General features: G+C 34.6%; 1 protein-coding gene across 6 annotated transcripts in view; it reads right to left on the bottom strand.

The window, feature by feature from the left end:
* The window catches only part of NAP1L1 (nucleosome assembly protein 1 like 1), a 32,672-nt gene that overhangs the window by 4,501 nt on the left and 12,141 nt on the right, over positions 1 to 16,030 (bottom strand). For 4 of the 6 annotated variants that reach the window (XM_027595322.2, XM_027595323.2, XM_027595324.2 and 1 more), the window contains exons 3-12: positions 13,758 to 13,843; positions 12,186 to 12,288; positions 6,520 to 6,661; positions 6,175 to 6,255; positions 5,163 to 5,291; positions 4,139 to 4,210; positions 3,201 to 3,340; positions 2,415 to 2,560; positions 2,301 to 2,320; positions 589 to 711 (exon numbers count right to left, since the gene is read on the bottom strand). In XM_027595322.2, coding sequence (XP_027451123.1) covers positions 589 to 711; positions 2,301 to 2,320; positions 2,415 to 2,560; positions 3,201 to 3,340; positions 4,139 to 4,210; positions 5,163 to 5,291; positions 6,175 to 6,255; positions 6,520 to 6,661; positions 12,186 to 12,288; positions 13,758 to 13,843 — 1,042 coding nt within the window. The remainder of the gene's footprint in view (positions 1 to 588; positions 712 to 2,300; positions 2,321 to 2,414; positions 2,561 to 3,200; positions 3,341 to 4,138; positions 4,211 to 5,162; positions 5,292 to 6,174; positions 6,256 to 6,519; positions 6,662 to 12,185; positions 12,289 to 13,757; positions 13,844 to 16,030) is intronic. The other 2 variants (XM_027595325.2, XM_027595327.2) reach the window with 2 other exon arrangements.

The raw sequence follows: 16,030 nt of genomic DNA, 5'->3' as shown, positions 1-16,030 counted from the left end.
AAAAATCACTCAATTCAGGGCCGTTATCTAAATCTGACAATTTTAGAAGTTAAAATAAAGAATACAGTACAATTGTGCGTGTGATCATACAACTATTACTATAAATATTACTTGCCTGTACTTATGCAAACACACAGCACAAAAAGGCCCTAAATCTATTTGAATGACTGACATTTAGCAATTAAGATAGCCAAAATATTTGAGGGCAGCCTAGTTTTACTTAATTGTTGCTTAATATTCCTTTGGATAAATATTCTATGCTTCCTAGTATTTTTAAAAGTAATAAAAAATATCTTAGACATGTTTTGTTTGGTCAAAAACAAGAGCATAACACATCTACAACACTGACCAAACACAGTAAAGTTGCACTAATTCAGAGCAGTCTCCTATTAGCAGGAAAATAAAAGCTACCAAAGATCCTAAGAGGACATATTTAAAACAATTCAGGAAAGTTATCTATAGAACATCAGTAATTAACCTTTGAATTATTCTGTTTTTTAAAAAATTACATCTGTTCGTTTAACTGCTCACCAGCTGACCACCATACCCTCACCAAATGATTTCACTGCAGGTTTCAGATTCACTCACATCATCATCATCATCTTCGATAGCTTCTCCAGTAAAGTATAACACTGATCTTGGGATTATACGCTCACGTAGAAAGTGACCAATTTCAAAGTCTGCAGCAAGAATAGCTTCAGCATCATCATCCTGTTTTAAGAAGAAAAAAAAGGCAGAAAACTTAATAACTGTTACTTAATTAGGCACATGCAAGACTCTTGGGTTTAAACTCTATGAAACAACATTCAACTTCACTTTTAACTTTCTGTCATTTTAAAATTAGCTTATGTGTGTGATTAAACAGTCACTGATATATACCTTAGGTTTAATAAAAAGAAAGTTACCAAGTCAGTGTACATACTCAGAGAAATTTGGGAAAATAAAAATCAGAACTGGTTATTGCTTAGTTTTTTTACTTAAAATATAAAAGCAACTTTGTTACATGACTTCAATTTTCCTTATAAATATTCATTATTGAAAACACCAAATGGAACAATACTAAAAAAGAATCTCAGGACTTAAATATTAGGCATACAGCACATAATGAAAGAACATGGAGGATCACTCACATTTCCTTAAAGACAGTACAGAAGCAGTTTTTTGTACATAATGCCAAATGAGATAGAATCCTACTTAATACTAAGTCGATCTAGGATCTCTATTTAATGACAGCACAACGCTGAAATGGTGCTGACATTATTCAAAATTCAAATAATCCCATTTAAGTTCCATGATACCAAACAATGAGTAAACATTCCATGGGTATTTATTTTGATTCATCAACATAATCCACTATAATAAACAGCCAAAAAAACACAAAAGGGGGCAGTGGACTTTGAGGGAAAGACTTGTAATCACAGGGGGAGGTGTTCTAACTATAACTACTCAAGACTGTTTTGTTACCATAAATATTTGACAATAGAATTAAAAAAAAAAAATCACTTCAACACAAACTCCCAACCCACTTACTGACATGAAAATAGCATGAAACTCTACCACAATGTTCTTAAGTAGTTCTACCTAAAATTCAGGTGCTGCTATATAGTCCCTTTTTTTGTCCCACAAACAACGTTTTGACGCAAGCCACTTACCACTCTTTACAGGCAGAAATACTTGCCTTTTACAGATCTGGTCTTAGCCTTAGCCAAAACTACTCCAATTCAAAAGTGTTCAAAATAAACAATTTCTAATTCCGTATGTATAAAACTACTAAACAATCGGAGTTAAAGTTAAAAAATCTGGCCAACAGAAGAGCAGATTCAAAACCTACATAGCTTACATCCTGCCTGCACAGCATTCCAGGCTGTGCACAGGCACCATTGCAGCTCTTGGCTTCTATGGTCACATAACACATGGCCACAATATGAAACCGTGTTTCCACTGGAATAACAAATACAGAGAGTTCTAACCAAAATGTGGTTAGGAGTTTGAGTAAATAAATAGTACAAATGATATATTTAAAACATACTAGTTTCAGTAAGAAAACTATCATCTTAAGAACCTGAATCCCCACAATACTTCCAAGCCTCAAAAGAAAAGCCTTTAGCCTCTCAGCATTTCTCAAGGGAAGCACTATAGGCATTCTGAATGAAATAACTTCAGATGCATAAAGGTCTTCCCCGTGCATTGCAAGCCTCAGAACAAAATTCGAGTAGCAACTATCCAACCCCCCACTTCTGAGAACCAGTTCTTTAATGTCATAGTGAACAATTCAACAAATAAATAACAATTTAACTTACCAGATCTCCACTTTCAGGAACTGCAAAATGGAGAAAAGAAATTCAAATGAGTAAGAAATTAAAGAAAGCTTATAATAAAACAACCATTAATACCCAAACGAAAACACTGTTTACCTTCAGGAGGGGCAAAAAAATTAAAGAAAGAGTCGTTGGAAACTGTTTTGGTCACAGTACGAACTGTCCCACGTCCCTTGTGTTTCTGTTTCTTCTTAATGGTTTTCAAAGTGACATTCTTTCCTTTTTTCCAATCTATCTGGCACCTTGCAAAACAAAAGGAAGAATCTATCACAATTATCATACTATGCTTAATTGCAGTAAGAGGGAAGATTTATCTAATTAAGTACTGTATTTTTTAAAAAGATTTAATTTTCTAGATAGAGTGAGCCAGAGAGAGAAGAACCAAGAGCACATGCCTGTGAGCAGGGGGAGACGCAGAAGGGGAAAGTCTCAAGCAGACTCTGGGCTGGGACACGGAGTTCCATCTCACAACCGTGAGATCATGACCTGAGCCTAAACCAAGAGTCGGAAGCTTAACTGAGCCACCCAAGTGCCCCAAATATTACTTTGTAATTACAAATTTTAGAGGGAAAAAATGGCTCACATGCTTTCGATAGCAATATAAAGAGAAAATTTTATTTCTAAACATTTTTCTATAAATACATTGACAATTAGCACAAATTCACAATATAAATAAATTTAAGTGTGTTCTCCTTTGAAGAAATGTAATACTATAAGCCAAGGAGAATTCCAGGAAAATAGGTGCGCTCATCTAACAAAACACTTACCTGAAATGTTTAGAAATAAACTATGTATCAAGTACACACTAGGAAATACCAAATATCACAAATCACAAGTAAAACAAAAAAGAATATTCTGTGAAAGTAGTAAAATTAAACTCACCCTGTACAACCCATAATTTCTGGTCCATCGAAAGAAAAGGGATCAGAATCATCCGGTTCTGACCTCATCCTATATGTCTTTGTCAACACTTCATTTGTGAAATATTCATTGGGTTCAAAGTGAAATTCTAAGACAAAACTCTTAAAAAAAAATAAAAAAAATAAACACTAATGAAATTCCTACATCACATATATTAATGCTTTAATAGGTAAAATTCAATCTGTTGATTTTTATAAACACATAAACTTCTAGGTGTGATAATGCCTTTCCTATTCTGGGAAAGGGTCAGATAAACCCCAAATTATGTTTAAAAAGGCAAAACAAGACAAAATAAAACTGAATAAAACTTAGCTCAGCTTACAATTTCTATTTAGTAACATGTTTATAAAATTGGTTAGAACTGAATAAACTGACCAAGTACTCTTTCCTCCTTCCATCCTCACAAAGAGGACTTTAAATCATCTTCTAACCCGAATTTGACAGAGGAACTTTAGTACACACGATAGAAGAGTCTATATAGTAGCTTTGCCCATACTTCAAATACTGATGGTTTTTGGAAGAAGCTAGTAGCTGATCTTTCATCACGGGGAAGAAGGGGCCCTCTAACATCTTCTGTTTTATGTAATCCCCAGACACATGTCTTTTAAGACAGAGTAAGTATTTAGGGTGCTATTATTTTTTATCTATTTTTATCAAGGACTTACTATATTTCAAAAAGTTTTATGTTCAGAGGGAGGAAAAGGAATAATTTCTACATCACAATTACCAACATCCAAACATTTATTGCCTACCAACAATTAAAGAGTACCAAGTATGAATTTTAACTTCTTTCTCACCCATCTCTAGGCTTAGAATATCACCTCTTTTTAGAAAGTTCCATGTATCTACCTATAAACATCTAATGTTACAGAACTAAAAATATTTCAAAGTTCTTTTACCATGGGCTGGCCAGCATCTGAGAACTTCACTTTAATATCTTTCAAGTGCTTCAAAATAGGTTCATCATGTTCCTGCAAATTAAGAAAATATGAAAATGAGTATCTAACATGGCATTTTAGGATCAGTGTGCTGTTACTGGACAATAAACATTTAGCTGAGACATTTATAGTGAGGCTTTATGTAACACTTATGAACCATAAGACCTATTCTCCAGATAATGGCTTATACTAAAGCTAGTTTACTTATAAGGTCTACTTATTTCTACTGGCAATGGTAGAAAAAAAGTGACTTAACAGAGAATTACATCATCATCAGACTGAATGAGCTGAAGAATATAAAACGAAGTCTAACTCAGGCATGTCTGTTTTAAAAACATTTCCTTTCCCAGCTGCTTCTTGTTCCTTTCGTTCTGCTAGGTCCTTTCCTACTTTACCAAAATAGAAATGCAATAAGCAGTCATTGTTTTGAGATTTCTTTTTCTTGACTTTAACTTTCAACAATCACACTATAAGGCAACAAGTACTATAATGCACATAGTAGTGGCTCAAGAAATGCTTCTGATTAGGACACAAAAAGTTTCCCGGAGAAAGTGACATCTGTATTGGATTCCCAGAAAAAGTGACAACTTTAAGAGTTAAAGATCTTTATGTTATTCTTTTAAAATGCAAATGTCCCCTGGAATATTTGTTTCAGACTGAAAAGGTCTTTTTGGGTAAGAGAAATGAAATTTTAAGTTTCCTCTCTCCAATCTCTAATACCAAGCACTTTAAATACAGAAGACATAAGACTACGACAAAACATTGCTCAATGATAAACTGTCAAAGGGCCATTTCATTATCTAATTTTTGAAAATGAATTAGAATTTATTAATCAAAGATGCAATTTTCCTTCTACAGGTAACAGGTTTCAAAAGACAGCAATCATTCTATAGAGGTCAATGATGGAGACTAGTCATCCCAGCCATTTAAATTTCAAAGGTTTTTACCCTTTAAGGTAAACTGATGTTTTTATGAGTAAAATTACCTGAACCATATCACTGAGCAAGTCAACGTTCTTAAAAACAGTCAACCAGAATTCAGGAATTCCCTTGGGGTCTTCTTTTTCTTCATCCTTTTTCTCATCTTCAATCTTGGCTTTTTCTTTCAGCTCCTCCTTGATAAATGACAGCATTATGTTACTGAATTCCTAAATCAGACCACTTGATAAAACCTTACCCATCCCCTTAACTTACACCCAGCAGTGAAGTACAGAAACCAACAAATCCTCAATCACCAATTGCAACTTTCAATCAATGAAGTTCTAGTCCAATGTGTAAACACTGCTGTTATGCGCATACCAAACTGTACTTCTGTAAATATTGCTACTACCATACCCCTCCAAAGAGAGAACCTATGAACTACAGGGAAAGTTTTAGAGGAAAACATTTTAAAACTTCAGGAAAAAAAAATAATAAATATAAACCCTGCCCAATTCCTTACCCCTTGGTGTTCTTGATCAAAACATTATGTTCTCTGGGTTAGCCTGGTGATGGGTATTAAAGAGGGCACGTTCTGTGTGGAGCACTGGGTATTATGCACAATGAATCATGGAACACTACATCAAAAACTAATGATGTCATATATGGTGATTAACATAACAATAAAAAATTTAAAGAGGAAAAAAACCACATTATGTTCTCCTTATCAACCAACATTAAAATAGCAATGCTGGGGAAAGAGAGTCATGTAACAGAACACAGTATTTGTGTCACAACCCTGCCATTTATTAATTGTAGGCAAGTCATTAGAAGCCTCCATTTCATCATGTGAAAAACAAGAACAATCCTTTGCAGGTCATCATCAAGTTCAAAGGAAAAGTTCACATAACCTATAAAATTTAAATACTAAAAAATGTAAGGGAAAAATGAATTTGGGTACAGATGGTACCAGGGCTAACAGTGGCTCATCTGTTCTGATTATAGTTAACTCACCATGAATCTTACAATAAGATATTTCCAAGGTATAAACACACACTAAATTATAAAGTTGGTACCAACCGAAATTTCATCCTCCTCATCTGGTTTCCATTCACATTCTTCTTCCGTAGGTTCGTAAATTGCATTAATGATCTCAAATCGCTAAAATGATTAAGATAAAAAAAGCTTGCATAAAAACACTGACATCCAAACCAGAAACTAGTTGTTCCTCATTAAAGATGTGTATAGATTTAATGAATGCATACCACAACTTGAATTGCTATTGACAGTTTTCCCAATTACCTCTAATAACCATTTTGCTGAGAGGTCTAAAGACTAAACCACCTGCAAGTTTGTTTATGTTTCCAGAGCTTTATTATAATCTCAAATTTTAGATAAAGAAAATAAAACAGTAGAAAGCATTACCTTATCAAATAGAGGCTGATAGAGAACAGCATACTTTCTTTCAAGATCATGAACTTCCTCATAGAATTTGGCTTCTATCTGTGCACATTTAACTTGAAGATTTTTGAGAGCATTCACTCGTCTTTTAACTACCCTAGGCAAGCTGAAAGGTTGGAATGCACCAGTTACACAGCATCACAGTAAAACACAAGTCACACTTCTATCATATTGAAAAGTAAAGCATAAAAGTTAGTGAATGATAGGTTTCCTATTTGAAGTAAAAGGTATACTCATTCGAAGTAATTAAAATTCAAGAAACATAAATACATGGACTTCTTGACTATAAAATAGTTCAAAAGTGAACATTTAAACAGATACAGTAAGTTGTGATAAGAAAATGTAAATCATATCAACACTAAATCTTTCATTATAATCAAGTTCAGCATTTGACTTGTCAGTGCTGGCATTTAAGCTGTAAAACGGTATCTTAGGAAGTTAAAAGGTCATGGACTGATGATCCTGAGAATAAGGACAATAACCTTGATTAGAAAAAAAAAAAAGTAGACATTATCTCACCCATACCAGCTATTTTTAGGGAAAAGATATTATATTAGAAAAAAGGATGGTATCCTACACCATTATTTTCTATTTTAGTCTCTATTTAGAATTTAAATTTATATTAAAAAAAGAATGTTGTATTTCATGAAGAGATTTTTCGTAACAGCTTTGAGATATAATTCATAAATCATACGATTTACAACAGGGTATAATATAGGCCCCTGAGTTATGATTCAACTTATGAATCCCCCTACCACCCAAAAAATGTTCACTCAAAATTTATCTAACTTCAGGGATCTGTACAACAGATACAGAATCCAGGTTAGAATTTCCTGCCATAGGCAGATTGCTGTAAATCAAATAATTTTCTTAGTTAACCACTACTTTATAGTTAAGATAATGAGAAGTAAAAAATTATCTGCAGATAATTTTTTTTCCCTACAATTAAAAGTAAAAAGTTTGTTTTGTCAAGGTAATAAAATAGCATGGGGTGCTGCCCACCCCCACACTGTATCTCAGAAAAATTCAACCCTAGAAACTTCAGAACCAAGAAGAAAACAACTATTTCAGAGACTCACACACGCTCACAAGCACACACATACTACGAGCAACTTCTGAGTAAGACTAACAACTGTACAGAGTGAACTGCAACCTGGAAAAGGGAGGGAATGGGCAGAATGGGTAGCAGTGAAGACAGGCTCAAAGAAAGCTTTTCAAATTCTGCACTTGCCTTACAACACTGAGTGTCTGACTGAGAGCCTACAAGCACTCATTCCTCCACCCCGCCAATCCAGGTACAATGGATTACGACCAAAGGAGACTGCCTCCTCCCCAAAAGCAGCAAAAACAATTGCCTGGAATTGACAGCAAACTTAGTCTGAAGTAACTGGAGCTCTCCTTAGGTTCATTCCAATCCCTTTTCTTAAATTCCACTGGGACTGTCACAAGCCAGAGTCTGATCTTTATTCCTCCCTCAATAATCATTACTGGGGACTAACTGTTATCATCCAGTGAGCCTGAGCTCTACAGCCAGAGTAACTAAACCCTTAAGGAGTGTAAATTTTAATGAAAGAATGAAATATTTATCATCTGAAGCCGTATTATTAGACAAAATAATATAAATATATTTAAAGAGATGAGAGAAGAAACAAGACCAAGAAATAAATCTAAAACAAAGTAGAAATATTAAATATGAAAAATACAGTAGCTAAAATCAACCAACCAACAGGATAAACAGGATAGGTTTAACTTAAGGAAGTCCATTAACGTTCAAACGCTCTCCAGAAAGGCTGCAGGAAAAGACAGAAAAATTATGATTTGGACGACAAAAGTAGCAATAGCTGAAAGAAGGGAGGCAGATACCTGAATAAATGAATAACAAATTTCTCAGAGTTAAAGTAATATGGAAATCCTTACTCTAACCCTCAGAGAGGTTACTGAGATTCATGAATATCAAAGACCAAAGAAAATCCTACATGTGTTTAATGAAAAACCTACACAGGAAAAGGAATTTGACATCGGGCTTCAAAAGAAAACACTATACAAGAAGAAATGAACTTTTATTTAAGAACTCTGCACTACAATTTTATAAGCCAAACTATTATTCAAATATGAAGACAAAATAAAAATTGTATGAGGCACATCAGGCTTCAGGAAACATGCCAGAGATACTCAATACATTCATTAAAAATAGTTTCTGAGAAAGTTAAAAACATTAAGAAATTACTGTATAAATACAGGTGGCCGAATATCTTGGTAAATCTTACTGTTGCCTTGATGGAAAAAAAGGTGGACTAGAGAGCGTGTATTTATAAATAATACAGACATCACTAAATTTAAGAAATCAATATGGGTAAATAAACTTAGGTATTAGGTTATGAGCCCATTTAACATAGTAACAACAGAATGCAGTAACTTTGATACCAGAAGACAACTTCATTTATTTAATGAAAAGCAAAAAAAGAGAAAAGAAACAAAGTACAATAAATTATAAAATAGCAATTAAGTCCAAAAACAATACTGCTTTCAAGGGAGGCAGAGTTTAAAATCACTAATGAAGAAGCAAGCTTCCATACTAGAGATAAGATACAAGAATGGAAAAAAGACATGCCAGGTAAATAAAAACCAAAAGCAAGCTGCAACAGCTATCCTAATACCAGACAGAACAATTTACACCACCACCACCACCACCAGAGAGGACACCACACTGGTAAACAGGGACTAAGGGACAAGACACATACATCACACACAGCTAATAATACAGCTTCAAAATATATTAATCTGTAACCAATAGAATTACAGGGAGAAACAGATTTAAGTGGAAATTTCTAACACTTCTACCCAGAAACTGTTAGATCAAGCGGTCAGTCAATAAGCAGAAATAAGAGAACCTGAACAACACAATTAATAAATCTAGGCTACTAATTTCAACATATAGATCTTCACACTTAACTTTCATAGAACATTTAGAAAAACAAATATTAAGGCCATAAAAGATAATTTTTAAAAAAATCAAATGAACAAAGCCTCAATTCAAGAAACTGGAGGGGAATGGAGCAAATCCAAATGAAGGGTTCTCAAACTCCAAAGGCCAAAGTCCATTTTTAGAAGAGTTCTACCAACTGTTCAAGGAACAGTGAATTCCTATCCTATACAAATTGCTTTGAAAACGGGGAAAAGTAAAGCAACCCTGTTTATTCATTAAGCAGCTGAAATCTTGACTCTAAAACCAGGGCATGGAATTACCATCCCATGGAAGTTTCTATATTGTACATACATGCACACATGCATATACATACACACACACACACAGGCACACATATTCAAGTACATTTCACTAACAAATAAGGACCTTGAAAAAGATATTAACTACTTGACTTAACTGTAATAATATATGATTAAATTTATTCCAGGAATGCAAGGCTAGTTTAGTATCATGTTTCCAAAAATATATTTAGTATGTACTTAACAGAGTCGAAGAAAAAGTCAAAAGACTGTCTGAATACATACAGAAAAAAAGGTCATAATAAATCTAAGCAGACACCAAGTTTAATGCCAAGATTTTATATCCATTCCTGGTTAGGACTAGAAATAAGATAAAGATGCTCATGTTTAATGCTAATTGTTTAACACAGTACTGAAAGTCCTGGCCAATGTTATAATGAAATACAAATAAACTTGGTGTGCTGTAATGTGAAAGATTAGAGCTCAAACTGCCATTATTTGCAGACAAGATCTTCTGCCTTTGGGAGAAGAAAAAATTACTATAGTAAGTGTAGCAAGGTTTCTGGATACAAGATCAACAGCAAAAGAAATAAAAAATGAAAATAAATCAATAGCACTCTTCTCTACATCAACAACAGCCAACCTGATAATACAAATAAAAAAAAGATACTATCCACAATAGCAACAGAACTAAAGTATACAGGAATTAACCAAGAATAGACTATGAGAAAAATTTTGTAATAAAAGAGAGTATGATTTCAATAAATACAAGGATATGGATGAGACAATTTTACATTAAAAGAAAAATCCCCTATCCATGTTAATCAATAGATTCAATGTAACTCCTATCAAAATTTTAGTGCGGGGGGGGGGCTGTTTTGTTTTGTGAAAACCCCTCTAAACTTACTATCAACCATATGTGGGATAAAGGTCTACATATAATTAGGCCAATCTTAAGAGTGTATTCCATAGGGGAGGGGGGAAGGGTAGAAGAAAGCAAGCTATTACAGGGAGAAACAAATTAATAGAAAGATTAAATTATCACCCTGCTAGATATTAAGACATACTAAAAAGCCATATTAAAAAGAGTGCTGCTCAAAGACAAACATAGGTGTTTATAAGAAACTGATATGCAATAAAGGTGGTATCACAAATAAATGAGGAAATAATGAACTGTTTAGTGAAGTGTTATAAAAATAAGCTCACTAAAAAAAAAACCAACAAAAAAAAACCCCTGATGCATAGCTAAATACAAAGGTGGCCTCAAGAGGGTTTATTAAAGACCTAAAGATGAAAGAACTAGTCAACAGGAAATGCAGAAGGAACTAGGAAGGACTTCTGAACTTGAAAGAATAAACCACAGGTCAAAAAACTTAAAACAAAAATTAAGGACTTCTGTTTAATGGAGAATGCTATGGATAAAGTTAATAAAAATGACAATAGATTACTTACAAAGTCTAAAACTGGTAAGAGATTAACACCTTCAATATACAAAAACTCCTGCAAAACAAGACAGTAAACCCCAGTAGGAAAAGGGACAATGAGAGCAACCTAAAAGGCTCACAATGATGAAGAAAAGCTCAAAACTCATTAGACAACAAAAGTACAAATAAAACAAAATAAGCCTGCACCTCTTAGATTGGTAAAAACAAAAAACCCATAAAGCTGAATGATGCCAACTGCTGGCAGAGATACAAGGATGAAGGTTGCCTTCATGCATTGGACACAGTCATTCTAGAAAGCAAGCTGAGAAGTACTAAAAGCTTGCATACCCTGTAACTAACAATCCCACCAGTAAATACATATCCCCCCAAAATTCTTACAGTTCTTTAAGAAGGCATGCTAAAAGAGGACCATTACAACGGAATTTGTGTTGATGGAGCTTAGAAGCAATCAAGATACCCATCAAAGAAAAAGCGTATTAAAAAAAGCATGTAATAAAACATGGTGGACACAAATCACTGTTAGTGACAACATTCAGAAGCTAAAAACTACTGATGAGAGATTACATACAGATAGCAACATGGATGGCTCTTAAAATCATAACAATTATAAGCAGAATAAGATATACGGGCTATTGCAAATGATTCATAGGACCAGTGAAATAAGTAAGAAATCTGTATTTCTTCTAATTCTGTGCATTTCTAGCAAACCTCCAAACAAATCTCAGAAATGGTTAAGATCAGTGTACTTTTCCTGTGGAGAGGAGTCAAACTTCAAAACACCAACTCTAAATTGGTGGTACTCAGCAAAATTTTTAAATTCCCAAAAATCCTATACTAGATACTAACAGACATTAGCTTTCCACTATTACATATCTAAGTCCTAGATGGTCTTAAAAAGATACACCTGCAATGTTGGTTACAGAAGGCTAAATAAGGACTACAGAAAAGAAGAACTTGTACCTTTCAATGTATCCTGTTGGTGTTTCTACCAGACCATCAAGTCTTTCTTGAAGGGCTGCAAGAATCTGAGGATTTTGCATCATCTGAACAGTCAGCTGACGCGCTTAAAAAAAAAAAAGGGCATCGAAAGGATTTTATGAAAATATATTATGCTATTTTAATAGGACAATCCAATCATGAAGGTTTCCTGACTAGCCCATAATTCATTGGTCTGAGTAGAGATGGGCAGCAAGCTGAGGAAAATCCACTCTAGGAAAACCTGACATTCAGGAAAAGTTCAGATTCCTAATGATCTTAACACACGCCATTTCTGAAGACCATTGCCACAACTACTATTAACAATAAATATCCTTTCTCTTCCTACTGTCTTGTGTTTCATCCACCTTACATTTTTAAGAAGCTCAAAGCTTCACCCAGATGCCTACCTATGACTCTAGCTAACACTCTGAAGGCAGATAACACATTATCGGAAGTACAGTGACAGTTTCCACCCTGGGAGAAAGACTGTGGAGTAACCTAAATGTTTGTTTGATGTTTATAGTATAGTATATTTCTGTTTATCAGAATAGAGAAAGTTAATAGTTGAGACAATCAAGGTTGTAACTAAAGCCAAACAAAACGTGGTTGTTAATGGTGTCTAAAAATTATACTCAATCCAAAACCAGATTTAGGCAAAACAAATTATTTTGCTATTATCATCTCCTCGTCAACAGACATTACACAAAAATGACATGAATTTTCCCAGTTATGTTTTTAAAGGTCAATTCCTAATATTAATTTGATTACTGGATGATGTACAGTTATGATAACCAACATGCCTTTAGAAATGTCAATACTGGCCACTAAGGATACCGACCTCTGTATCTTTTAAGACAATGCTGCAAGATGAAAGCTGAAGCTAAAGTTCAGTAGTCTTTTCACAATTAACCTCCCTCTGACTTAACAATAGAAAGTTCAGTCATCTAGTACTTTAATATTCTTAGCCCATACCTATAGGGCATAACCTAAAGCAGTACAATTCCCCCCCTACCATCACTACACCTCACCCTTTACAATTATTTGCTAAAAAAAAGTATGAGTGATTTTTGTTTACATTTAATAAATGTCTTTTTTGTCATCTGGTTGGGAAGGATTAAAAAAGGTTGAAATACACAAATGTTTTCTACATATGAAATACTGAATATTTCCAGTAACTCTAAGCTGTTTAGAACGACCACCAAAAACAACTCCCACCAACACCTGTAACATTTCTAAATTCAGACAAAACTCATGGGCAGCTGTTTGACACAGTTATGCCATGTCACTCCAGCATTAGAAGGCATACAGAGTAACTTCTGATAGGTCACTAACTATATTCATACCTTCCTCCCTTATTACCACTCTATCTCCATCTCCCTCTTCCCCTCCTTTCTTCCCCCCACCCCAAACATACACAAATTGTTACTGAACTAGAGGTATGGTCGCATGGGTAAAGTGTCTAGACAAGGATCCAAAAGGGAACAGTATTTGTTACTACCCTCTAGAAGACATGTGCCAGCAATCACTGGCTCCTGAAGTAATTTAAAGTAATACCTTTGATTTTTGTTTCTTCACCAGTTTCTTCTTCTTCTACTTCTTCAACATCATCCAAATCTTGATCAAGTTCAGACTGTTCTTTGCTACAATATCATAGTATCACACCAAGGTTCAAATGTACCAATTACCAAAAAATAGATAAAAAATTATAAAAAACTTCAATTCATTTTCTAGGTTAATATGCCTCTTTCAAAAATATGAAATAGGAAAATTCCAAAGGTAATTCAGTTTTCTTTCTAACTTCATATATAAACAAGCACAAACTGGAAGTACGTAAAATTTCATTTAAAAGCACATGGTCAAATATAAAATTTCCATTTTAAGCTCATTTTCCCCCAAGATTTTATTTTTAAGTAATCTCTAAACCCAATGTGGGGCTCAAACTAAGAATGTAACACCCCAAGATCAAGAGTTGCACGCTCCACCAACTGAGCCAGCAGGGGCCCCTCTATTCCAACCAAGCTTTAAAAATGTGGTTTGACAGTGTTGGTTCCAGGAACGTGAGGTCAGGAAGTATGTGCTCTTTACCCAATATCCACTGCTTTCACTCTTCTTGGTAACAGCACCCTGATTTTATATGAGATGGCAACATACCAAGCTTTTAAAAATCTACATTTCCCAGCCTACCTTTTAGCTAGGTGTGGTTATGTAACTCTGGGTGGTGAGTTAAAAAAGCAAAATGTATAGAATTTTGAGTAAGCCTCCTTTATAGGACAGTGGACAGCTGGGAGGCCTTTTTGATCTTGCTCCCTTCATAGAATAGGGATGTGATGACTAGAGTTCCAACAGCCATGCTGGACCAGGAGGCATCCTAGAGAATGAAAGTCAACAGAACGAAGGGAGTTTGGAAGAACAAGGATCCTGGATCCCTGATGGCTATGGGGCAATCACATCAGCCTGTACTCACTATCTTTGGACTTTCCTCCTTTTTCTTTACTTCATAGTGGAGATGGGCAAAAAGTTAAGAAGACCTGAGTCTACTTCATACTGAGAGCAAAGCCAGGAGGATGGCACCATTGAAAGGAAAAAAGTAGTAAGATAACACTCTCCCCATTTCATCTTAAAAATCTAGTTTTTGCACATGAAATTACAATGAGAATTAAAAAGGGAAAATAAGGTTATCTAAGTCAACATATAGGTCTTCATATAATTCCTTGTGTGATTTTACATTTTAGTATTTGGTTTACACATTTAGTCACGTTTATGTTTAGAAACAGCATCTGAAGAATTAACTTTCATATAGAGACAAATACTATCTAATTCTCATATAAGAACAAATACAGAAAGGGTCAACTGTATTCTGCCAGCAAAATTTATGTTCCTCTAAACTAAGGAGAAAAAACTCAGCCTTCCCGTCAGAAACAATAGACTGTTTCTGAAATTATCTTTGATTTAGTATAAACTTAAGCATACTTAGATTTAAGGGCCATTAACTAAAGATCACATAGCACAGCTGTTCCTCCAGTGTGATTTTAATCATTTAATGAACATCTACATCTTTAGATGTAGGCTTTAAAACAGGGGTCCACAGACTATGTCACATGGTCAAATACAGCCCACTATTTTTGTAAATAAAACTTTATTGGAACACAGCCACGTAAGTTTATGTACTGTCTATGGCTGCTTTCACACTACAACAGCAGAGTTGAGTAACTGCAACAGAGACTATATGGCCCCAAATGCCTAAAATATTTATAATCAGGTCATTTATACAGAAAGTCTGCTGACTCCTGCTTTAAGGAGCAAGAATCCTCCCTCCCTCCCACCCTCCTAGAGCTGACAGCCATCTAAAATTAAATAAGGGGATGGTGGGGAATCAAGCGGTCACAACCAATTTATTCTTTTTTTTAAGTTTAAAACAAAATGAAGTTTCAAGGTTAAGATGGCAGATTGCACATACTCCTCTGATCGTAATCCTTCCAAAATCTCTACTAAAATTACGATAAAAGGGTTTTTTAAACAGACAAACATTAAAGGACAGGAAGACAAGAGCAGCAACAGCAACGTCATTGAGAACTGAAATCTAACAGTCGGAAAAGCTGAAAACTAGACCAAACACAGAATCAAAAAGGACACTCCTGGAATTTGGGCTGGGGGAGAAAATAGGGAGGACTAAACAAAAACCGATAAAGCAGTTAAATCCCCAAGATTCTCTCCCTCAATCCAGCAGCATAGCAGTTTCTTCTTTGGAAAGGGTTAAACTAAGAGCTCAGACTATAAGACCACAGATACAGCCCAAAGTCTCTCAGATATAAGGACTGTATCACGCT

Source organism: Zalophus californianus, chromosome 9, assembly GCF_009762305.2.
Source record: "Zalophus californianus isolate mZalCal1 chromosome 9, mZalCal1.pri.v2, whole genome shotgun sequence".
Classification (NCBI taxonomy): domain Eukaryota; kingdom Metazoa; phylum Chordata; class Mammalia; order Carnivora; family Otariidae; genus Zalophus; species Zalophus californianus.
The sequence above is the reverse complement of the archived record's forward strand: the minus strand, read 5'-3'. Positions and strand labels throughout refer to the sequence as shown.